Below are 25,571 nucleotides of genomic sequence, written 5' to 3' on the forward strand. Positions count from 1 at the left end.
CTCCGTCTGGAACTCTTGCCCCCCCTCGGTCCTGCAGGGGTGCTGCCGTCTGCAGTCCCCTCCGTCTGGAACCCTTGCCCCCCCTCGGGTCTGCAGGGGTGCTGCCGTCTGCAGCCCCCTCCGTCTGGAACCCTTGCCCCCCCTCGGGTCTGCAGGAGTGCTGCCGTCTGCAGTCCCCTCCGTCTGGAACTCTTGCCCACCCTCGGTCCTGCAGGGGTGCTGCCGTCTGCAGTCCCCTCCGTCTGGAACTCTTGCCCGCCCTCGGTCCTGCAGGGGTGCTGCCGTCTGCAGTCCCCTCCGTCTGGAACCCTTGCCCCCCTTCGGGTCTGCAGGGGTGCTGCCGTCTGCAGCCCCCTCCGTCTGGAACTCTTGCCCCCCCTCGGGTCTGCAGGGGTGCTGCCGTCTGCAGTCCCCTCCGTCTGGAACTCTTGCCCCCCCTCGGTCCTGCAGGGGTGCTGCCGTCTGCAGTCCCCTCCGTCTGGACCTCTTGCCCCCCCTCGGTCCTGCAGGGGTGCTGCCGTCTGCAGCCCCCTCCGTCTGGAACCCTTGCCCCCCCTCGGGTCTGCAGGGGTGCTGCCGTCTGCAGCCCCCTCCGTCTGGAACTCTTGCCCCCCCTCGGGTCTGCAGGGGTGCTGCCATCTGCAGTCCCCCTCCGTCTGGAACTCTTGCCCCCCCTCGGTCCTGCAGGGGTGCTGCCGTCTGCAGTCCCCTCCGTCTGGACCTCTTGCCCCCCCTCGGTCCTGCAGGGGTGCTGCCGTCTGCAGCCCCCTCCGTCTGGACCTCTTGCCTCCCCTCGGTCCTGCAGGGGTGCTGCCGTCTGCAGCCCCCTCCGTCTGGACCTCTTGCCTCCCCTCGGTTCTGCAGGGGTGCTGCCGTCTGCAGTCCCCTCCATCTGGACCTCTTGCCCCCCCTCGGGTCTGCAGGGGTGCTGCCGTCTGCAGCCCCCTCCGTCTGGAACTCTTTCCCCCCCTCGGTCCTGCAGGGGTGCTGCCGTCTGCAGCCCCCTCCGTCTGGAACTCTTGCCCCCCCTCTGGTCTGCAGGGGTGCTGCCGTCTGCAGTCCCCTCTGTCTGGAACCCTTGCCCCCCCTCGGTCCTGCAGGGGTGCTGCCATCTGCAGCCCCCTCCGTCTGGACCTCTTGCCTCCCCTCGGGTCTGCAGGGGTGCTGCCGTCTGCAGTCCCCTCCGTCTGGAACTCTTGCCCCCCCCTCGGTCCTGCAGGGGTGCTGCCGTCTGCAGTCCCCTCCGTCTGGAACTCTTGCCCGCCCTCGGTCCTGCAGGGGTGCTGCCGTCTGCAGTCCCCTCCGTCTGGAACCCTTGCCCCCCTTCGGGTCTGCAGGGGTGCTGCCGTCTGCAGCCCCCTCCGTCTGGAACTCTTGCCCCCCCTCGGGTCTGCAGGGGTGCTGCCGTCTGCAGTCCTCCTCCGTCTGGAACTCTTGCCCCCCCTCGGTCCTGCAGGGGTGCTGCCGTCTGCAGTCCCCTCCGTCTGGACCTCTTGCCCCCCCTCGGTCCTGCAGGGGTGCTGCCGTCTGCAGCCCCCTCCGTCTGGAACCCTTGCCCCCCCTCGGGTCTGCAGGGGTGCTGCCGTCTGCAGCCCCCTCCGTCTGGACCTCTTGCCCCCCCTCGGGTCTGCAGGGGTGCTGCCATCTGCAGTCCCCCTCCGTCTGGAACTCTTGCCCCCCCTCGGTCCTGCAGGGGTGCTGCCGTCTGCAGTCCCCTCCGTCTGGACCTCTTGCCCCCCCTCGGTCCTGCAGGGGTGCTGCCGTCTGCAGCCCCCTCCGTCTGGACCTCTTGCCCCCCCTCGGTCCTGCAGGGGTGCTGCCGTCTGCAGCCCCCTCCGTCTGGACCTCTTGCCTCCCCTCGGTCCTGCAGGGGTGCTGCCGTCTGCAGCCCCCTCCGTCTGGACCTCTTGCCCCCCCTCGGGTCTGCAGGGGTGCTGCCGTCTGCAGCCTCCTCCGTCTGGAACTCTTTCTCCCCCTCGGTCCTGCAGGGGTGCTGCCGTCTGCAGCCCCCTCCGTCTGGAACTCTTGCCCCCCCTCTGGTCTGCAGGGGTGCTGCCGTCTGCAGTCCCCTCTGTCTGGAACCCTTGCCCCCCCTCGGTCCTGCAGGGGTGCTGCCATCTGCAGCCCCCTCCGTCTGGACCTCTTGCCTCCCCTCGGGTCTGCAGGGGTGCTGCCATCTGCAGTCCCCTCCGTCTGGAACTCTTGCCCCCCCCTCGGTCCTGCAGGGGTGCTGCCGTCTGCAGTCCCCTCCGTCTGGAACTCTTGCCCGCCCTCGGTCCTGCAGGGGTGCTGCCGTCTGCAGCCCCCTCCGTCTGGACCTCTTGCCTCCCCTCGGTCCTGCAGGGGTGCTGCCGTCTGCAGCCCCCTCCGTCTGGACCTCTTGCCTCCCCTTGGTCCTGCAGGGGTGCTGCCGTCTGCAGCCCCCTCCGTCTGGACCTCTTGCCCCCCCTCGGGTCTGCAGGGGTGCTGCCGTCTGCAGTCCCCTCTGTCTGGAACTCTTGTCCCCCCTCGGTCCTGCAGGGGTGCTGCCGTCTGCAGCCCCCTCCGTCTGGAACCCTTGCCCCCCCTCGGGTCTGCAGGGGTGCTGCCGTCTGCAGCCCCCTCCGTCTGGAACTCTTGCCCCCCCTCCGGTCTGCAGGGGTGCTGCCGTCTGCAGTCCCCTCCGTCTGGAACCCTTGCCCCCCCTCGGTCCTGCAGGGGTGCTGCCGTCTGCAGCCCCCTCCGTCTGGACCTCTTGCCCCCCCTCGGGTCTGCAGGGGTGCTGCTGTCTGCAGTCCCCCTCCGTCTGGACCTCTTTCTCCCCCTTGGTCCTGCAGGGGTGCTGCCGTCTGCAGCCCCCTCCGTCTGGAACTCTTGCCCCCCCTCCGGTCTGCAGGGGTGCTGCCGTCTGCAGTCCCCTCTGTCTGGAACCCTTGCCCCCCTCGGTCCTGCAGGGGTGCTGCCGTCTGCAGCCCCCTCCGTCTGGACCTCTTGCCCCCCCTTGGGTCTGCAGGGGTGCTGCCGTCTGCAGTCCCCCTCCGTCTGGACCTCTTTCCCCCCCTCGGGTCTGCAGGGGTGCTGCCGTCTGCAGTCCCCTCCGTCTGGAACTCTTGCCCCCCCTCGGGTCTGCAGGGGTGCTGCCGTCTGCAGTCCCCTCCGTCTGGAACTCTTGCCCCCCCTCGGGTCTGCAGGGGTGCTGCCATCTGCAGTCCCCTCCGTCTGGACCTCTTTCCCCCCCTCGGGTCTGCAGGGGTGCTGCCGTCTGCAGCCCCCTCCGTCTGGAACCCTTGCCCCCCCTCGGGTCTGCAGGGGTGCTGCCGTCTGCAGTCCCCTCCGTCTGGACCTCTTTCCCCCCCTCGGGTCTGCAGGGGTGCTGCCGTCTGCAGCCCCCTCCGTCTGGAACCCTTGCCCCCCCTCGGGTCTGCAGGGGTGCTGCCGTCTGCAGTCCCCTCCGTCTGGAACCCTTGCCCTCTCTCGGGTCTGCAGGGGTGCTGCCGTCTGCAGCCCCCTCCGTCTGGAACCCTTGCCCCCCCTCGGGTCTGCAGGGGTGCTATCTCAGCGCCCCCCCCTTACACGTCACTCTTCCTGCGACTCCTTCCCTGACCCCGTAAGCACAGATGCTCTCTGAGTGTTGTCCTTGTTGGTCCTGTTTCTTCCCACCCGGCACTCATATCCCCTCGTCTCTTTGTAGAGGTCACCTCCCCGGTCTGCAGTGCCGAACCCTCCCTCCCGTGTCCCAGTCCCGGATTCTGGTCTTGACTGGGCTTCTCTCACAGCATGGTCCTTGTCTTGTCCAAAGCAATTTCTTTCTGTCACTCCCACCCTCCTGCTGCTCGGTTCCTGATGTTAACCAGTTCCCGGGGCCTTAAATCTCAGCATCTGGTCGCTTTACCTTCCTTTCCACTTCAGTATTTTTTACCTGTTCTTTGCCGTGTCCCCGGCCTTCTCCTGTTGGGGAAACCGTTTCCCCCGGGTCCCTGTGCTGGATGCCTCCCCGGGCTTCCAGCCTGCTCTGCGTCTAGTCAGACAATCTTCGTCTTCTCTCCTGAACTGTAAGTTCCTAAAGGGCAGTGAACATGCTGTGTTGTTTTCCGGCACGTGGTCCATACTCAGGAAAAGCATCCTCATCACAGAATGTGGGAATGGCTTTAGTTTACTGTAAAAAACGAGCCACGCATAGGCCACAAGCTGTCGGAGTTAAGGAAAGGTTTAGATTCGGTCAGGAGGCGAGCATGTTCCAGCGTCTGTCCAGATCTTGCCTCCCCGACCAGCTCTCCTTCCGAGCCGTGCCGGAGGGAGCAAGACCCGTGACACCTGGTAGTCACGTGCGTCAGCCGAGGGCTTCCTGTGCGCCAGGGACCGCTCTAGCTCGTTTAACCCTCGCAACAACTCCGAGAGAGGTACATTCTCCTTCAAGTCGAGAAATGAAAAAACCCTGAAAAGTCAAATGTTACTACTTCGTTATTAGGGGGGTGAATGACTAACACCCCAAACAAACCTCTTTGCAATGTGTGCTAGAGCAGGGAAGTGTCTTCAGCTCCCCCCAAGCCCGGAGCAGCCTCCCGGGGCCGCCGGCTGGGCTTAGGCATCATAGGTCCCGGCAGCAGAAAGAAGGACCGAGCTTATGCAGACTTGGTAAATGTGTGGTTTTCCAATGCCCAGGGACCCTGCCCACCAGGAAGCATGGCGCAGAGTGTCACAGCTCGCCACTCGGATGAGCACCATGGGGAAAGCGAGAAACAGAGGAAAGCTGGGAGAGCTTCCCTCTCCCGGTTCAGACACTAGACTAGGAGGTCAGGGAGTGGATACCGGTGGTTTGTGTGTCTCGCTACAATTGACCAGTAAGAAGAAATAGAGTAAAATGTGGCAAAATGTTACCAATCGAGGACTCTCAGTGAAGGGGTGTGCTGTCCATATACCATCTTTTTATCTTTTCTAAAGTTTGAGATATTTCAAAATAAGAACTTGGGAAGCAATTTTTAAGAGAGAGCATAAGGAAAATAACTCCCCGGGATGGGAGTCCACAATAAACTCGCAGGGAAGGGGTCTGACGCCAGGAATTTTCTGGCCCATCAAACGGGAATTGCCAAGAGAGAAGGAAAGGGGTGGAATTCGAGACATATGGTGCTTCTTAGGGGGATGCTCAGCCTGCCCAAGAGGCTAATTTAAAACTAAATCTTATCCCTGGATCGATCCCACAGCCCTTAATGTGACCCAAACTTTCCATTACCAAATTCTGAGGATTTAAATCCTGATATTGTGTGCTTGAATCTGGAATCTGTCTCATCAGTTAAAGATCTATCCTATTGAGGCCACATGTGTCTGCGCAATAAGTTCTTTTCAAGCCAAACTTTCATGTTTAAAAAAAAAAAAATCCAAAGAGGAAATACATGTGGTCCTCTTCCCCTTCAAGCCCAGTCCAGGCTATTTATTGTTTTATTTGATTGTTGAGAAGTCAGAAATGACTAAATTGGTTCCCAATGTGGCCTGCACATTGCCTTGGCCAGGCACGGTCTGACTGAGGCAAAGCCCTGCTTTGAATTCAGCGGTGTTCTGATTGGGGGGGCGGGGTAATGCAGGAGAAGGGGTTGTGGGGTTTTTTTCCCCTTTCTTTCTGAAGTCCTTCCCCTGAGGATCTCAGATTAAAGAGGGCATGATGACACACTTACCCTTTTGGTTTTGCTCTTAAAACAAGAAGCTGACAAATGTGTTCAGTGGGCCCGCGGTACCAAGTGACAGGCAGAGGGCTCGAGAGGCTCATGTGTGCCCTGGCTGTTTTGATGAGGAAGTTAAATCATACTTGCCAGCTGGAAGGATTAAATACAAACCATATCACACTTCTGACGTTTCATTGATTTACTAAGGAAACTCGAAACGAGGTGGCAGGGGTGGGGGTGCACAGAAAAGGTAAGTCACACGTAGCAGTATACCCCTACTTAGCCGTTAAGAAACTGAAAAGAGGAAATGTTATTTTCTAACACAATGACTATTCTCTGTTTATAATTTCAATGCTAGATCATTTAAAATCCCCAAACCTTATGTATAGAAAAAAGTGAGAGTATTCATCTTGATTTTAATGCATTTGAATGATGAAGGAAAGGTTCAGTGACTTACCCAAAGCCACACTAGTTGGGATGTCATCTGTCCCGCAGCTCAGGTCCCTGACTTTGATAGTCTGGTCCAGTATTTCTTCAGCACCTACGCTCTCCTGTGATGGTCCCCAATAGCCTTGCAACCAGTTTTTAAACCTCAGGAGAGCCTGCTGCCAATGAGCACCAAGTCAGTTCTCCAACCCTCGTGTTGATCAGTTATTTGTACGCCTTTTCCTGGCCTGATGTTATGCCTTGAAACCCAGCCACTCATTTCAGAAATGCATGTTGTCGGCTCTAAGTGAGCCCTAGTAAGAGAGAGACAATCCATTACCTCCAGTGCAAATGGAAGAACAACTCAGAGCACACACAACCCAGTGGAATGTTGTTTGTAGCTCGATCTTTGTATAAGAAGGACAGCATCATAAATTAAAATAAAAGCTACCAGCTGCCAACTCTATTTTCATCAGCCTCCCTTTTTCTGAGAGAACTCATTGCTGGGAAACTTGATTGCATTCTTGACCAGCAGCACAAAGGAAAGTCTTGTAACTTATAGGCAAGTGGCTATTTGAAAGCCTGGCTACAATGTTCCTGTTTTATTAACACTTGTAATTAAATCCGTCAACTCCCTCTAAGATTCTGTATAAGTACCAGATGCTCACTACATTTTTTTCTTCTCCCAGAGAATATGAAAAGTTGTAACCTAACGGTAGAGGAACTTCAAAGGAGGCACAAACCTGGGTGAAAGTGAGCCCCTGAAGGTCCACACTCACTTCCCTGTGAATTTCTTGGCCCGCCACACTTGGCCCACATGGGCCCCTTCCCGATCTCTTGCCTTCCTGGAGGATGTTAAGTAACATCAGGAGCAGATGGCTCTGAGGGGGGCGTGGTGGACAGCAAGAATCCCACAGGCCTGGCAGGAGGGATGTGAGAAGAGGAGGAGAGGGCTGTGCCTCTCACTCCCTGCCTGGCTGCAACCTGCTTTTTATGTGCTATTGATGCGGCCCCCACCAGCTGTCACTTAATTAATGCAATTGATCATCTGGGGATCAGAAGAGGAAGTTTGGGATGGCTCTTGGCAGACTCACTCTCTCTGCTGGGGTGAGGAAATGCTCTTCTGGCATGTGTGTTCCTCAGGGGGGTCAGATACATCGCATCTTATTTTATTTTATTTTATTTTTGTCCTTCTCAATACAAAGAAGTGTAACTTTTTGTCCCAGTGGTGATGGTATTTCAACAGTAGGCAAAGCCCCCCCCCCACCCCACCCTTGGGTTGTCCAGAATTCAATGTAGATGCCTTAGAGTTGTCACCACCTAAAGAGAAAGCTGAGAGAGTGTTAAGTGAATCATGAAAGAGAATAACATACCTGCTGGTGTTTAAATTTCAGCGTATGGAGTGTGGGTTTCTTGGCATTTGTAATGCAGAAACCCGGGAAAAGGGTGCTCTACCTCCCCCACCAACTCAGTCACAGCAAATTCACTTTGAGTTTGTGTGTGTGTGTGTGTGTGTGTGTGTGTATGAATTTACTTAAAAATATTTAATGCTCCTAAAGGTATTAGTGAAGTATTCATATCCTGTGGGCAACCCCTACCCTGCTTACATAGGAGCTCTCCCTGGTGTTGGGATTTCCCCTCTCTGGCCTTGTCAGGCAGGTGGTCACACAGGGGACCCACTGCGGGAGGTTTCAGGTGAGCCTCTCCTACTCTCTCTCTCGAGTGTGTGGGTCTGTGGAGGAGAGTGAGGCTTGAAAGTGTGGAGCCCGTGGCCCACACCACCTCAGTTACTTTCAGTTTCTATTTGAAACCGAAATCACAGAAGAGCTGTCACATGGCAGCTGTGCATTTGGTGGAAATGAGAATTCCAGATTTTATGCTAATTCGGTTTCAGGTTCCTTTGAACCTGCAGTTTCACGAGGCTGTGCTTAAAACGGCAATCTGTTTTAGATAAAGGAAGGGATTACTAACGACTTTTTCGTTTTGCAAACATTCACAGTCTCCAGAAGGAAAGGGGAGATCAGATTTATCCTTTCATTAACACTGTCATGTTAAGTTTTCTTCTAAGTTATCAAATTGAAAACTTTTCCTTATTTTGGCAAAGAGTTCTCTTATGTCAGGATTTCTTTTGTTGTTGCTTTCCGGGTGACATTCGCCCTTAAGATCACACTAGTTTCAGGTGCACATCTCCACGGCCCTTGATCTGTATACATTGTGTTGATTATGTTGTGTGCCTGCCACCCAGAGTCCAGCCACCTTCCATCACCACGTGTTTGGTCCCCTCTACCACCCACCGCCCCACCCCTCCCCTCTGGGACCCACCGTGCTCCCGTCTATGTCTAGGAGTCTCAGCTGTAGATCCCACATAGGAGTGAAGTTGAAGAGGTTTAAAAGTATCACTTTTTGCAATGACATGATTCTATATATAGAAAAGCCCCAAAACTCCACCAGAAAACTATTAGAAAGAATAGACAAATACAGTAAAGTCACAGGATACAAAATTGATATCTAAAAGCCTGCTTTCCTATACACCAGCAATGCTTTATCTGTGCTTCAGTGGTGGTCCTTGTCATTCCCTTGCAAAGTCAAGAAAGCAGAAGGTGATGTTCAAGGATATGGTCTCACCCTGACATATGTTCACCTTCTTTCTTTTTCCGAATGTTGGGGATAATTGAGATGGATGTTGCCTACCGCTTTGTAACAAGCTGCAAATGTAATAGCTTGAAACACAACAATTATTTACTTGTTCACAACTTTGCAATCTGGTCAGGGCTTTGCAGGGACAATTTCTCTGTGTTCCACCATGGCCTTCAGCTAAGGCAAGCTCAGCTGGGGATGGAGGAGTCACAGACAAGATGCTTATTCACATAGGTGGCAAGTTGTTATTGGCTGTTAGTTAGGAACTCAGCTAGGGCTTAGGTCTTGAAGATTAATTCTCTGCCCTGTGGGGGCTGCTTGGGCTTCCTCACAAGATGGCGGCCAGGCTCCAAGAGGAAAGAAGCAGAAGCCTTCTTAACACCTAGGCTCTGAAGTTTTAGAACATTCCTTCCTCCACATACTATTGCTTGAAACGGTTACGGGTCCAGCCCAGATTCAAGGGTAGAGAACATTAAGCTGCAGCCTCTCATGGAAGACTGGCATGCACATCCAGAATTATTGGAGGCCGTATTTAGTGAGTAGCTACCACAGTGGTTGAAGCGGTATTTTAATTAGTAATCAGTTTTCAGGAGAATTTACATGTACTCTGTTGTTAGCCTTATGACGATGGGTGCCTGTAGCCTATGAAATTCTAAATTGGTGGGAGCTTGTGGAAAGGACTTTACAGTTTAGTTTATTTTTTGAGACAATGTCTTCCATTCTCTGCTGTTTAGTTGGCAGAAATATGGTTATTTATTCATTAACTTATTGCTCTGATAACTGTTTATTAACCATCTAATAAGGTAATGATGATGTTAGGGATGGGGGGAGGGAGAGGAACATTCCTCGCACTCCTGCATCTTTGCTCGCCAAAGCAGTATCTTGTTCCCACTAAGGACATTTATGCCCTTCAAGGAATAGCAGTGTCCAGAAGTGAGCCAAGAAACAGGTAATACATGGGAGACATTTATTTGGATATATTTCCCTAAGGAAATCTTCAAGAGAAGCTGGGATGGGAGCAGAAGAAGAAATTGCTCGTTTGATTACTTTGCAACAAAGGTCTGTAACTGGAGACTTTACAGCCCCAGAGAGGAGTTAGCAGGCTTTGTGGGCACGCAGGCCTGCCCTCGCCCAATGTAACGGCACTATATGGGCGAAGCAATTGGCGTGTGTATAAGCAGCTGACCATTTTCAAAGTATGCTTATTAGATTCATAAAGCCAGAGAGGTGGAAGCTATTGTAATAGCCATGTTAGAGTTTACCACTTCATTCTGATAGTGTGGAAGGGGCAGGGAGAAAAACATCAGAAACATTGGTCAGTAGAATACTTTCGGGAAAGTCAAACCAAGTGAATGAATACTTTGACAGTCTAGCTGCCCACCTAGTACCCCAGCCACTGTATGACTCACCAAAACAGTAGAAGCAAATGATTCATTCTTGCCCGGCAAGAATTTCAGCAAGTAAATATTTGGACCATCTGGATACTCCATAATGAGGCTAACATGAAAGCACAGAAGCCTGTTAGGTCCATGTGTATTCGTATAGATGGAGGGATAGAATTTCCTAAATCATATCAATATTTTTAGGTAACACGTTTCCAGGAAAAGAGAGCAAACCTTTTGAGGGACAGTTGGAGAGAAAGATGATGTGCTGACATGCAGTTGGCCACCGTTTGTCATGTTACTTTTGCAAATAACCTTCATATGCATGTCAGTAACCTTCCAAACGAAAGAAATCCGTAAAGGTAAACTAGTCACATAGCCTGGTAGTGTTCGCACAGGTTAAAGACAGCGTTCCCATGACCCTTTAGATCTGGAAACCTCTCTAGATTTTGGCTGTCACAATTTATTTTGACCTCGATCTAGAACTGACATATTTCAGCCTTGAGAGTATGTTGAAATTCCAGGTTTGGCCAAGGGAGTAAGAAGTCGAGAAGATGCTCTACCATCCATCCTCGCCTAGCAGGATGGATGGTAGAGCATGGTCTGGTAAAGAAGTTGGTGGATACTTTAGAAGCGTGCTGACATCCCGACTCCCCACTACAATTGGTGGTGATACTCTTAGTACCAGTGGCCCCGTCTGAAATATGGAAGAGAAGAACAGTTACTATGTTTACCTCACAGGGTTGGTGTAAGGGCAGGTGGCATAATAACTATAAACATTTTTGAAAAATATATGTTACTGTAGGCAGGCACAGCAGCACCCTTACGAGAGGCCAAGCCTTAGGACCAGTAAGAGAGACATCATGGGCTATAAATTATGGCCTCTGCTCTTTTTCTGGTCTCGGGTTTTAACTAGTGTGTTAGTTGGTTTTTCCCTCCCTTCCATTTCAAGGTCCTGAAATGAAGATTAAAATCATATTTTGAGCCGGACCCAGACCTAGAATAGCAACTTGCCCTGGGACTTCACTTGTTCCCTTTCCCTGGGGTTCTGCAGTCAGATACCGAAAACGTTCTTCCTCAGTGCCAGACCTAACTGAAGCTGTAATAATGTACCTGCATGACTTGTCTAATGGTAAATATGTTTGGGGAAGCCAAGTAAGGTGACAACCTCAGTTTTTATACAAACCATTCAAGCATCCACCCGAGGAAGATCTAGGGTGGCTTTAGGGGTGCCTTTCCCTCCCCTGGGCTGCCAGACATTTTGGGGAGCTCACTCGGTGCACAGGAGCCCAAACGCCTCTTAGGGAGAAAATTGAAGAAGATGCTCAGCTGACTACCACCGCTGTTTTCCCAGCAGCCTTTTCCAACAAGGCCACACGGTGCGCTGTGAAAGCACAGCCAGTTGCGCCCCATCGGCGGCTGCGGAGACTGCCTTCCTTCTTGGGCTCTCTTTCCCAAGACCACACTGTGCCTGGGAGCCCGTGGCCATAGCTCTTCATTGTCCACAGCTGCAGTGACAGCCGCTGTTTCCCAGGTGAGCCCCAGCCCGGCACCATCTCCACGCTCAGTCCTCCCTCCTTCAGCCTTGTGGCCCATCGGCCAGTAGAGAGGACGGCAAAACTGCCTTTGTCATGCCGCCATCCAGGACCCTTCATCTACAAAACCAAGAGGGGCCACTACTGGTCAAGTCTTCCAAAAACTCAGAACATCTACTCCTAGATAGCTTGTTGCTAAGGAAGACCAGCTACTGCTCCAAGTGCTTGATACGTATTCATTGACTGAACCCGCACAGCACTCGCGGTGATCACAGTAGGCGCTGTGATTGCCCAATTGTATGGGTGAGGAAACTGAGGCACCGTGAGGTGACGCAGCCTCTTCACTGTTACACAGCTGATGCGTGGTGGGGGAGGATGTGCCTGGAGCTGAACCCCGCAGGGCCTTTGTCAGTAGCCACCCTTTCCACCACTAGACCAGCAATCTCTCAGCTGCCCCCCAAGAAATGGCTGCCACCAGTTTAAAGGACCTTCTAACCAGTCATCCTTGTGGGAAGAGCAACCGACAGGTTGCATCATGTACATTGTTTTATTTAATGTTTGCAACATTACTCTATGAAAGTTGACTTATATTCCTAGCTCCGTTTTACAGATGAGGAAGACGAGGCTTAGGAAATGTTAAGTAATGACTCAGGATGAACCAGCTCTCATGATAGAGACTAGACTCAAAGATACAGCCCTCTAACTTCCAGCCCACACTCCTAACCACCAGGCCGGAGGCCATGGATTATACTGTCCAGTTAGCCTGCGAAGAATCAGATTCTGGGATAATTTATGCAAAGATAGCTAAAGGGAATGCCTCACTGAAAGCATTTCTCTTCAATTTAACGCTTTATGTTCTTCAGTTTATCATCTTCATTGACTTATTTACTCATTTTGATCTGCCCATCCTTTTGGCTCATGCAGACTTTTTGTACACACTGTGCATTTTAATGGCTTCTGGTCCCCCATCCCACCCCCACCTCCGTGTAGAGACAGTGAGAGGATCCAGGTATCGGAGATGTGATACCTGCAGGGTGAGTCCCTGTCCTCAAGCAGGACAGACTTGATATCAAATACAGGTCGCTAGAGCCCTGATTACAGACACTCATCAGTACCAAATGGTGTGACCGAAGACGAGCTGAGCACGGGGGCGGGGGGCAGGAAGACACGGCCTCGTGGGCCTGATCTCACGCACTTCCGTGAGAAGTGGGGTGTCGTCGGGCAGCAGGAGCAGAGCTCGCAATGTGTTTTTATATTTCATTGCCTTTCTTTGTGGGACTGTCATGTTCTGAGTATTAATATCTTAATGTAGATTTGGAGGTTAAGTAAGAGATATTTTATGGGTTGTTTTAATACTTTTTTCCCTTTGTAGTTTATAGTACACTGTGAAGTTTGAAAGTAAAATTCTTTTCCTTGACTTCTACACTTGGAAAATATTTATTTCCCCCTGCGTCTCCATAGTACGCATCATAAACTAACCCGGTCCGGTTTATTTACTTCCCTCTTGTTGCAGCTCCGTGATCAATGGTAGGAACACAGGCGTATAATGGTAGAGACTCTGGCTTTACCACGGTGAGAGTGTGAGCTATTGCGGTCCCCTTTCAGAGTGATAAGTAATGAACCTTCCATTTAAAAACCTCCTTCTTCAGAAGGGGGGGGGCCATAGAGCTGAGGAGCTGGGGGCTACCCGAGGTTGGCTAGCCAGGCATCATGGTGTGTCATTTAAAATGAATTGGCCTCCATAGGGGAAATCCCTGGGACCCAGGAAGGGTTTTCATCTCCTGGGCTGGACAGCATGGAAGATACTAACTAGGTCAGAAATTAACAGAGGTGAGAACCGGGCAACCTCGGCAGCGGAGAGAGAGCCCGCCTGCTAGGGGCGAGCAGCCTGTTGGCTTCAGTTCTCTTCGCGAGGATTCCTGGCTGCCCACGTGGGCAAGGAGCAGCAGGTGTGGCCGTCCACCTGCAGGTCCCCTGGGCTTCTCGGCAGCTGTCTTCAGTCCTGCAGTTACCCAGCCACTTGTCAGGTGCCCCAGCTGCCCTGGCAGGCTGGGGAAATCTTAGCTATCTGGTCATCCTCTCTCATCATGTATCTATTAAGGACAGGCCGCCCAGTACTGGGCTGGGCGCACAACCTGTGAACGCCTTCCAAGATGTGAACTAGATCCGCAAGATACTAGGTTCATAGAGAAGGTGTGTCACAAGGAATAGGCTAGCATTGTAGCCTCACAGACGGAGGCGAAGTGCTGGACCCCATCCCCAGGCACAGGTCTCTGTTCCTTCTACTGCTGCCATGGCCATAGTGTAAATAAAGACTCGCAAGGCATAGATAGTCCTTGTGTAGGGGATTTAAAATCAAACTGAGGTGATGGGTTTCCCACACAGAGAAAAGGAGCAAAAAACAAAACTTGCCTCTGTATCAGCAAGAAACCATGTTTAATCATAGCAAATCTGTAGGCCTTTTGCAAGAAGTTACAATTGACAATAATCGACCAAGAAGATCCATATTACTCCCAGCCCTCAGCCTTATCATGTGACCCAGGCCATGTAATATCCTGGTTCTGACCCAATCTGGAGAGATTATTTGCAGTAAGATTTTCTAGGACGGATGGTACAAACCACTGTCGCCACTTTTGGGGATTGGTGTCATTTTAATGTTTTTTTGGATATTTTTATTGTCACTGTGGTGATTGTCATTGATAGAATCCAGGGGAAGGCATGGCCGTGTTCATTGCTGCCATTCCAGAGCATACTTTTCTTTTGTTAAAGAATAGAAGTAACAGTGTCATCTTTCAGCACAGTAGCCAACACACGTGTCCCACTTACTAAGTGCCAGGTGCCATTGCTGACACCAGCCCTCAGAGGTGCACGGACTCTCATCTCACTTCACAGATGAGGGGAAGGAGGCATGGAGAGTGAAGAGCTTTTCCCTCTGGCTCAGAAGTGACAGGACCATACTGTCAACCAGATGTTGGCTCTTAACCTCTACTCAAAGAATAGGTAGAAATGTGTATTGTCAGTATGTGAGGAGCTTTAGAATTTGAAAAGCTCAGGCCTCCCAGAGACACAGAAATAACCCAGATGGGGGTGACAGCATTGAGGGGAGCCCCCCCCCAGAGTCTGAGAGAGGACTCATGCTGTCACTCCTCTTTTATGGTCTTTTCGGACTACATAATTTAAAATATACAAGCTTGAGGAAATTTTTGTAAAGACTTCCTCTTCTTTTAAACCACCCCAAGAATCACCTGAGTACATTCTATTTATGAGGAAGAAGGCCATGATGTTAATGAACTTTTTCTATTTAAGATGCTCAACAGAAGACCAGCATTTGTAGGAAATATTTTACCAGAAAATGTTTAGTCTCAGTCTGGTAATTTATGATATAAATTGAATCAAACCTTACAGGTTAAGCTTTAAAACTCTGCCTTTTTAGATAGGTTTAGAAGAACTTCCATTAGACATTAATCTGAGTTTAGATATATTTAGATATATTTTGAGATTGGAGGGAGATGACCCCATATTTAATTTAGCATCTTTGTTTTTACTTTTAGCTGGTTAATCATAAACTTGGCTACTAAGCTCTTCAGTCAGATATAAAAAGTTGTTCTTCGTCCTGAAATAACTGATCTGACACTGGGAAGGCCGTTGAGTCCGTAGTCTTGCAATCTGCTTCTTGTTAGGGTCCCACTTTGTAAGACTTGTTCTCCTTAACCCTGGTTCAGAGACTGAAGGTGACGCCAACCCATTAGTGCTAGTATGTTAAACCCGAATGTTACAGACACTTGACTTCATCATCTTTAGATGAAAATTTCAGTAAAGAGAAGTGAAGTTTCTCAAGAAAATATAAACAAATGTTCTTGATTCTTGAAAGTCAGATCTTGGACCAGGATATCCAGTCCCCCAGTGTGTGGATTATCCTTTTTATTTATTTTTATTTTATTTTCTGTCTTCTTTCTCTGTACTTCTGATGCTGTCCTGGACCTATTCCTTTCCAATTTTAACATTGCTTCCCTCCCTTCTGGAAGGGAGGGACAGCAGAGCAACCAATCAGAATGCATTTATTCCCGTGTCTGGTGAGAAGCTGAGAACGAAAGCAGAGTGGCAGTGGGGGGCTGTAGCGGGGGGTGGGGGGCAGGCCAGGTACGAGGAGTGGGGAGACAGGCCCTGAATGTGGGTGCGCAGAAGCCGTGTTCTGTGGGTTCTCTCTGGGCTTGCCTGTTGTCGTTTCTGCGTTCCTCCTAATTACAGATAATCAAAACGCAGGGACAACATGCAGATCTGTTCCAGGCTTTCCTCTGTGGTCTGATCCCTAATTATCAGAGATGACAGTCTAACGCAAGGCGTGCTCCGTGTCAGAAGCCGAAGGAAAGCACTTCCGAGGGCTAAGTGGTGGTTTTGGTTGGCCATCTCTGTTGCCTGTCCTTCCCTGCATCTCCGTTTACCCTGAGGGGGGCCTGGCAGGAGCTCCAGCAATTTCTTCCCCGTGATACTGATTTTATTAGAGCAACAGACGAGAAAACCATCCCATTTTGATTGCTCCGAAAGAAACAACATTTTAATGTCTTTTCTTGAAAATTTAATGTTTGTCTTTGAGCTATCTGGGTTTTGCAAAAACAGCTTCAGAGCGAAGGCTGCCTAGCTGGAGGGCCTCAGCTGGTCTTAGTGACATCTGATAAGCCATAGGAAAATCCAACTCCTCGCTTCCACCTTCCCAGCCACCTTTTCTTCTAACTTCTCTGGGGAGTGGAGAAAAATCTCTCTCTACTACCTATCTTTTCTTAAAAAGTTGTTTTGCAAAACACCATGAAGCGTGCAATCAGTTGGGGAAGACACGAGGCTAGAGAGTAAGATCCTCCTTTCCCAGATTAGTTCTATTGGGAGGTTGCAGAAAAAGGAATGTGCCATACAGCCAGCACCCCCTTGCTTCCCTGTTGAGACATTTTTCAAGAGTGCCATGAAATCAAACGATGGCAGATGTTCAGCTTCAAAGAGGTGGGGAATGGGCCTTATGGCTTTAAACCAGTCTCCATGGCATTGGTGTGTGCTGTACGTCTCTCCTCAGCCAGGTTCCTCTCCTCTCCTCTCACCTCAGTCCAGGTAACAGTGGCGCTAGAAGGGAAATCAGGAACTGCAAGCCTCCCTGTCTCTCCTCAGCCAGGTTCCTCTCCTCTCCTCTCACCTCAGTCCAGGTAACAGTGGCGCTAGAAGGGAAATCAGGAACTGCAAGCCTCCCTGTCTCTCCTCAGCCAGGTTCCTCTCCTCTCCTCTCACCTCAGTCCAGGTAACAGCGGCGCTAGAAGGGAAATCAGGAACTAACTGCAAGCCTCCCTCTCTTGTCCCTCCTCCCAGGTGTGGGTGCTCTACCCTAGAGCCCTCCCAGTGTAATCTAGGCCTTGTCACCCTCTTTCCTTTGTGCTGGGAAAGTCACACGTTTTGTTTGCAGAAGATTTCCTGACCACCTTGGATGGCCTAGGGCCTCTTTGCTTGGAATCCTGAGTAAGGAGGCCAGAAGTCTGCAGAGGGGCTGGGCTCCCAGGCTAGACAGGAGAGGGCTGGGTATGCCCTGGGCAGCATGAGATTTCAGGGGAAATCCACCAAAGGCCAGTTTGTGGTCATTGAGCGCCCTCTCCCCCCTTCCAGGGCCTGCACTAAGGAACACATGGTGATAAATGTTAGAAAGATACTAATTGCTGCCCATGTAGTGAGGCTGTGGCATTGCTTTATTCCTTTCCCTACATCTGCTGGATGCCAAGGGAACCAATCAGCTCCAGTTTGTCAGTGGATATAAAGAATAAGGGGAGAGGGGATTTGTAAATTGCCAGTTCATGCACTCAATTATCCTTAAGATATAACAAACTTGCATTCAATTTTGGAACATGATGGGAATGAGGTTAGATGAAGACCTTTTCATTCTAATACTAGACTCTAAGCCCTCCCCCTTCCATTTTCAGCAATATACTTATTTTTTTGTATTGAGCACCTACTACGTGCCAAACGTTTCACATACATTACTTATTTGCCCAGAGAGCCTGCTCCGCATAGACATGGTTGGCCTAATCGCAGTTCAATTCCAGGCTATGGGCCTAGTGGCTTTTCCCTGCCTGGGCGCAATATTGGAAGCCACAACTCTGGGGAGGGCGGAGGGCTTTGCAGTTCCCGCCATTCCCGTCCTCCAGGAAGGCGTCCTGGGGACCTAGGGCCCTGATCTGCAAGGGGAGCGACAGCTGTCGGTGTCCAGCCCAGGGACTGCGCCCTCACTGGGTGGACCCAGCGCCCTGCGAGAGGAGGAGCGGCAAGGGGCGGGGCACGCGGGGCGGGACGGAGGAGGGGCGGTGGCACCGGCAGCTCCGGCTCAGCGCGCCCGCCGCCGAGGAAGTCCCGCTCCGAGAGCTGTGAGTGTCTGGAGGAGGCACGTTTGGTGGAGTCAGGGAGCGAAGTCCGGAGCCAGGAGCCCCGGTGCCGCCACCCCTTCCTAATACCGTTCAGCCAGGGAGCCTGCGGCGCTGGTGACTGTCGCTGATGGAGTTCACTTGAGCCGAGAGCCGGCGGGAGAGGCAGGCGCCCGCGAGCGGAGCGCGGGCAGGAGCCCAGCCAGCCTCGGGCGCTCCCCCGCCACCTTCTAGCTCCAGTCGGGAGGCGCTGTTGGCCTCGAGCAGCCCACCAGGCGCCCCAGCCACTGCAGCGTCCCTCGAGCCGCTCGCCGGTGAGATCAGCCAAAAATAAAGACTCCCGGAGCGTTCCCTTCCAGCGCGGCGGCGGCGGCGGCAGTGGCGGGACCAGGACCAGGCGGCTTGTGGTGCTGCTGGAGAGGCGGGCCCAGCAGTCTGGGAGCCCCCGGCTGCCGTCCGGGAGAAGCTGCCGCCACCGCCGCCGCCGCGGTGCGCCCTCCTCCTCCTCCTCCTCCCTCTCCCTCCTCCCTCCCTCCGCACATGGTCTCCTTTGTCCTGTCGCCGCTGCCGCCGCCTCGTTCTTAGCTCCGCGCGCCGAGGCCGCGGTTCCAGCCGCTCCTCGCCGCCTTGCCCGCCCGGGACGTTCCTCGGGTCCCCGCAGGGCCCCGCTGGCCCCGTGCGCTGCAGGAGCGGCCCGAAGGCAGCGGGCGAGCTCGGGCTGGGTGCACTCCCTCCCGCCGCCGCCCGGCGCCCGCCTGGCTCGGCCGCGCTTGGATGTGTGTGCGGCGCCGGTTCCCGGCCGCTCGAAGCTGTCGCTCCCCCACGGATCTGGTTCGTGCATCCGCTTCAGACTTTCGCTAGGGCAGCAGGAGGGAGACTTGCGAACTGAGCCCAGTTGGAGTCGGGCGTTTTCTCTACGTGTGTCTGGCTGGTTTTCCCTTGGTCTCTGACGATCCCCCATCGTGAACCCCGCTAAGGAACCCAGCCATGAACTTGGGGCTGACAGGACCGCTTAACCCTTTGCGACCAGGTAATGCAGCGCTGGGGGCACAGCGCCCTCGCCCTCCGCCCACGGTAGGAAGGGAGGCCGCCGATCGGGGTCTTTTGTTGCAGCGGCCGAACCTGAGGGCCGGGTGGCAGCGGCGGGCTCCTCGCGTCCAGCGTGTCCAGGCCCGCTCCGTCCTCCCCCTCCCTCCTGCTCTCCCTCCGCAGCCCTGGCGCCCGCCTTTGTACTTTCCTCCTCGGCGGGTCGGCTCGGCTCGGCTCGGCGGGGGAGCGGTGGCGCGGCAGCCGGAGCTCTGCTGTGGGGCCCGGGGCGGGAGACGCCCCATTGCCTCCCCCATCCCATTCGAGGGGCGCCGCCTGACCCGGGCCCGGGGCCTTGGTCGCTGCGGCCGGAGACCTTGGCGCTGGGCTCGCCGCGCAGTCCCTGCGCCCAGGTCGGAATCCTGGCCCGCACGCGGTGCCAACGGGAAGCGAAAGGAGATCTGGGCTCAGCAGTGCGGGAAAGAACTCTCGCTTAAGTTTCCAGGAGGTTTCTCTTTTCTTGTTGAAAAGTCCCTCATACTGTGGCTGTGGAGGGTTGTCCCCAGGGCCTTCAGCGAAGGGAATTAAAGGTAGACCCCGAAGCGATGCGGCTGCGTCCCACCCCGTTCTGCACGGAAGGCTTTTATTCGTTTCCCTCATTCTCCGTGTTCCTTCCTCCAATCTGTTTGACTTATTTAACTTTTCTCTAAACAACTACGGCATCTAGTAATATTTTAGTATTGAAAAGCAAATCTGCGCCTTCCCCTAAGTAAAAGGCAACCAAAAAAAGCTTTTTTTTTTTTTTTTTTTGGTGGTCGATATATATTTGTAGCCACGTAAAAGGCCTTCAATCCACCAAAAGCTAGTGAGGGGAATGAAACGAAATGACGAACAAAATCTAAATGAAGCTCTTTGGCATGTAAAGATACCCCCACGTTGAAAAGCAGAGAAGCAAAAGCCACGTTTCCATTTGGCGGTCTTGATTAAAATATATCTATATCTAATCAAGCCAGGAAAATGATCCAAGTATTATAAGGAATTGAAGATATTTTCCTAAACACAGTGGGAAAAAAATGTCCCAAAGATGAAAACCCAAGGAGCCAAATAATTTGAACAAATGCTTTAAAAGTGTAAGCCGATTTTGGAAAGTTTATGGAGGAAAAGCAAAGAATTTTCTTGTAGTTTCCACTTAAGACTTTGGCTAAGAAGCTCTGTTCTGACTTTCAGGGCAGGAGACCGCCAGTTTTTAGCAACCTGAATGGGAGAGAAAAGGGATCCTAAGTCATTTTAAGATCAGCCATAGCCCCATTGCAATCATTTTCTTTTGGTGGTTTTTCTGTGGCGGCCTTCCCCAGTTGGTCGAGGCATCATTTCAGGCTTTGTGACACGTATCAGAAAATTAAAGGGCTTGAAAAGCTTTTATTAGAAGGTGTACTCCTAAGCCTCTGTAAATGTTCTGTCACACTTACTTCCATCATAACTTACTGCTTGGTATCATAATGATCCTATCTGTGTTTGCTTCAGACATAGGATTCCTTAACCACCTATTAAGAATACAGCATGGAGCCTAATGGAGCTGACAAAGGTGGTAGCCCAAAGGGGAGGGTGTGTAAGACAACCAAAGGGCCTGTTCACATTCACCTACAGCTTCTGTCCTTTTCCATTTCTCTCTCTCTCTCTCTCTCTCTCTCTCTCTCACACACACACACACACACACACACACACACACAAGTGCAAATAAAAACTCGAGGAACCATTTTCTTTCTTTACTCATGCTTTTTTGCATTTAGGATGCAATTTGTTTTTATATTTATTTGAGCCGGTTAGACTCATTGTAGTGATTTCCAAAATCTGCAAGGATTATTATTTCAGTCTGGTATAATGATTTCATTAACAGGCTTTGTTTTTCTTTTAAAAAAATCACCTGGAGTTCATTTTTTAAACCATGAATTTAACGTAGCCATTCTAGTTATTGATAGAATCAAGAGATACCTTTTCATCGAAGAATAGTGAAATATTCTTACCTATTTTTACCTGGGAAAATCACATTCCTAGAAATCTCACTTAATGTAACAATTTAACAGCACTATTTCTATAATTTTTGCTTTTATAATTTAGTCTTCTTGATCTGTGTAACGAATATCTTATTTTCCCCTCCATGTAATACTTTTTTGGAAGTTTATTTTTATTAAAAGATACTATGATGTACAATTTTTTTATTTAAGATGTCAGGAAGGCCTTTTGTGTATTTGTTTTTATTTCTGCAAAATAAGAGGAAAAATCTAGGATTTATTTTAAACTGTGTTTATAAACAGTTCACTGTTTTGCACATACATTCATTTTTTTTTTTTTTTCGTGATCTGTTAATCATCTGAACCACCCCTACAGTTGGGAAATTAGAAGAAAAATAAAGGAAAAAGTAGTCATAATAAAAATATTTTATGTCTTCCTGTATCACTTGCTTTGAGCACTAGAACGTGGTCCCCAGATGTACGCAGGAATATCTCATCTTCGTCAATGTAACATGGAGAAATTAAATTGAGTATCTTCTTTGTCTCTAAAAGCCAGCCCCGAAGTCAGAGTATGTTCTACTTCGGATTTCCCCCTTCCTCTATTTTCTACAGTTTTCTCTCTTATTTTTCAGCAGTCCATGCTTTGCTTTGTCAAACATACAACTCTTTACAGTGTGTGAAACATTAGTGATTTCTTACAAGAATTGAGGAGCCAAAACAGCATACATGTACCATAACTATAATAACTTCAAATATAGATACATCTTCAGGTTATGTATTGAGGGAGCTTAATTTTAAATTTTTTTGAGTTCTGGAAATATTCAGTGCTTCTGAAAATTAAAGTCTTTTCTTCCACACTGACTTCATGTTATTTTCCAGAATGTTAGTGTGTAATTTAAATTGGCTGCACTCTTGCTGTTTAAACAGGCTTGTTTCGCTTTCCTCAAGCCAGTATTATAATTAGCAGATATGATCTCTAGAAAATGGAAAGGAAATTGTGCTGATGGCATGTACAGTGTTGGGTTTGGGGACAGGTCAGCTGGCTTTAGTTTCAATACCAAGGTCAATCTGGTTACTACTTATAAGGGGAAGGGATCTTAGGGTCATCAGATGAATATTTAAAAATTAATTTTGGGGAGCAATAGACACTTTTTCATGAGGAAAAAGCTTAGCATTAAATAACAGGCATCTCAGGTTTGTAAAGGAAAAGGGAAAAACAGGCATGTCTGCAAATATAAAAACGTACCATTTCCAAAATAATGATCTGTCAACGAAATTGCCAAATCATTGTGTGAATGAGCTGAATTATTTTGTGTATCATCTCATAGAAATATGTTTTGCACAGATAATATGTCTAATAAGGACACGTTTTTTTAAATCAGATTCTTTCCCCCAGCAAACAGCTGCACTGCAGGTCTCCCTCATGCAGTCAACTAGCGCCACCTTATGGAGGATTGAGGAACATTGCTGCTTTCCCTGTTAGGCTTTTCCAAAATGCAGTCAATTGATTTCAAATAATAGAAATGATGATGATGACGACAATATTAATGAGAGTAATAACCTCTTTTTTCTCCTTTCTTATTTTTCAGGCATCAGATGCCAGCTCTGAAAAGCTCTTCAATACTGTTATTGTAAACAAAGGTAAGACTCTAATTCTTAGCAATAACTCATGTATTTTTGTATTTGTATCATTGTCATTGCCTTGGAGAAAGGATAAAAAACAAGTCCGTTTTTTTTCTTATGCTGGAACTAATAAGTTACTGTTTGGTGGTTTTGCTTGAGACAGACTCTGTATTCTTTTGTGATACATTAAAGACAGTTCACTTTAAAGAACACATTGAACCCTTACTTAAATTGATTTGACTGAGAAATCACTGCTATCTACGTGACTTTAATTTAATGTAGGAAGCTGTAATGGAGAATAATAGTTATCAAAATACCTTAACTTTATTGTTACTTATCGACTACCTGGCAGTCAGAGAACTATATATAAACAGCCGATTTGTACTGCAGACTACTAACCAGTGAATGTTTAGTATTCATAGTATTATGGTCATAAACCATGCCTCACTCTGCTGTGGGCTTTCTGTAAAGTTAATAAATGAACAAGAGGGCAAAATTTAAATATGTGCTATCCCATTAATTTCTTCCAAACCGCAGTATTGCGTTAGAGAGGCTAATGCTATAGCAGTACATTAAGGAAAAGCTTATCTTAAATCATCACCAGTAGGTTTCTGGACAGTTTTCATTTGTAGCAGTATTGTTGGAAATAATGAAATTTAAGGGAGCGTCTAATCACGGGCTTTGCAAAGGTGTATGATTGAAAGGTATAAATTACAGAAACTGTTTCATCTGTTCGTCTCCACAGTAGAACCTGATACAAGTGATTGCATGATAATTGCTAAATGCAAGTGTGCTTTCTGTGGGAATCTGGTCGTGTTACACGGAAGAGCCTTGGCAGCTTGGGCGGAGTCGGGCCCTCATCAAATGAAATTCGAAACCACCCGAGCCCCTCCTTAGTTGCAGGGGCTAGCGTTATTTGCTAGCTGATTAGTAAAACGTATTTTCAGGTGCAGTTACTTTGAGCTCCCAGGTTATTTTAGAATTGGAACCAACTGCAGTTTTAAATAGTACATTATGTTTAGCGTTCCCTTGAGGTGTGAATGCTTATGTGATTGCTGTTACTTCAGGAATTATTGTCATATTGAATTTTATCTTTTTTTATTGCATAATGGAGCCTTCCAGTTTTACATTTCATCATATTTTTGATGGACTGAAAGTTTGTGTAAATTTGTTAACCATAACGCTAAAAAGCCCAGTAAAAGAAGGCATGTGTCATTCACAGCATACAGTGCGCAGACGTAAAAATACATAATTGTTTATTGCTCATTTTGATGAGGGAGAGGATTGGTAGAAAGTGGTGTATCTATGTGAAAGGGGGTGGAGGAAGGAGACTGAGATAGGCCAGGTTACTAAAAGGAGGTCTTCTGTATTTCAGTGACAACCTGCCTGTCCCTCGCAGGACCTCTAGCGCCCTGTGACTGTGTCTTTCTTTGGCCATTTTGCTATAAAGCTTTGGAGTGTGTTTCCCCATGCCGGGATCAGCCCTGGACTGAGAGTTGACTCTGGGACCTGCATTCAGGCCACCGCTGCCCCCACCAGGGTGGAAGGCTCTCCCAGGGCCGCTCTCTCTGGCCGGATGGGGAGTGATTGATGACAGGGAGGAGCACCCCTCTGCCTCTCCCCTCTGGCTTCTGCCCCCTCCCCCTGCCCTTTCCAATCAAACGTTTCCCACATTCTTATTTGTGTTTACTTACAGAGTGTGATTTGTGGCATCTATTTGGTTGTGAATAGTCACCCCCTGACAGGGTGCCTTTCTTCTGAGCTGCTTTTCTGGGGTGATTTAGTTGCCTTGAAAGGATTAAGGTTTCTTTGTGTACACTAAAATCAACATAGGCTTTTTCTGAGCTTTGCTTGGGAAACCATACACAAATAAGCATTTTAGTTGATGGCAGATTATTCCTTTGCCCCTTATTTCCATCAGAATGGTCTTTCTTTTCTCCTCCTGAGTTCCCCCTTAATGCCTTATGCTAATTCCTGTTGGTAACATGAATGACAAGGGACTGAATCAATGCAAATCCAGGTGCTGCAGACCAGACTGACTGGTGTCCAGCGCCCGCCCTCCTCCCTGGAGAGAAGGAGATTAAGGGGAGCAGGGAAGGGGGGGCAAAGATGCGGACAGTTTTGTTAAGGGGATTAGCATTCAAACTGCTAAACTTCAGGAAAACAACTTCAAAAAGAGAGTCATTGTGTAGTGATAATGTCAACCATGGCTCTGCGACAGGTGCAGAGAGCCTGCCAGTGCGCTTTTGGGTTTTGGTCTGTTTGAACTCCCGGTAGTGGCACAGTGTTTACTGGGCGGATGGTTGACAAGGCCTTCAAGGAATTGTCAGCTTCATGTACATCAAGTTCAAGTTCTCCTGCAAAGCAGCCTGCCTGCCTACAAGCCAGGTCCCCTGTCCCTGTCCAGTATTCTTAGCCAAGAGCAATAAAAAGCATTGTAAGAAAGGGCACATTTACACCAGGTAACAAACACTACTGGGAAAAATCTTCAAAGCCTCCGTGTATTGAACAGTGTAACAAGCATACGGGGAAGCTGACACATGTATTTCTACACCTCCAGACATTTAAAGCTACATATCCCCTCTCCAGCTTGGGAGTTCCACAACGCTCTGGCCTTAGAGCAGCCTGGCTTTAAGCTGCTGCTGAGCCCAGCGGCGGGCAGATTCGGGCCATAAAACTTCACCGTGGGAGGGCAGTGTTAATCTCACAACCTGACTGTGGCGGCGCCTTGGGGCGGGCGCAGTTTGCATGTTGGGACGCTAGGGGTAAAGCTCCAGGCTGAGGCAGCAGGGGCCATGGCTCCAGGCCCAGCAATCTGTGAGCTCGAATAAAACAGTTGAGCCTCTTTAGGTCAGAATTTTCAACCATAGCCAAGCCTCCCAGTCCTGGGCCTGGCGTCTCCAGT

General features: G+C 50.1%; 1 protein-coding gene across 3 annotated transcripts in view; it reads left to right on the plus strand.

Moving 5' to 3' along the window:
• The window catches only part of AUTS2 (activator of transcription and developmental regulator AUTS2), a 1,187,404-nt gene that overhangs the window by 1,075,797 nt on the left and 86,036 nt on the right, over positions 1-25,571 (plus strand). For all 3 annotated transcript variants that reach the window (XM_066274625.1, XM_066274627.1, XM_066274626.1), the window contains exon 6: positions 22,633-22,684. In XM_066274625.1, the coding sequence (XP_066130722.1) occupies positions 22,633-22,684 (52 nt within the window). The remainder of the gene's footprint in view (positions 1-22,632; positions 22,685-25,571) is intronic.

This window comes from Saccopteryx bilineata, chromosome 4, assembly GCF_036850765.1.
Source record: "Saccopteryx bilineata isolate mSacBil1 chromosome 4, mSacBil1_pri_phased_curated, whole genome shotgun sequence".
Classification (NCBI taxonomy): Eukaryota; Metazoa; Chordata; class Mammalia; order Chiroptera; family Emballonuridae; genus Saccopteryx; species Saccopteryx bilineata.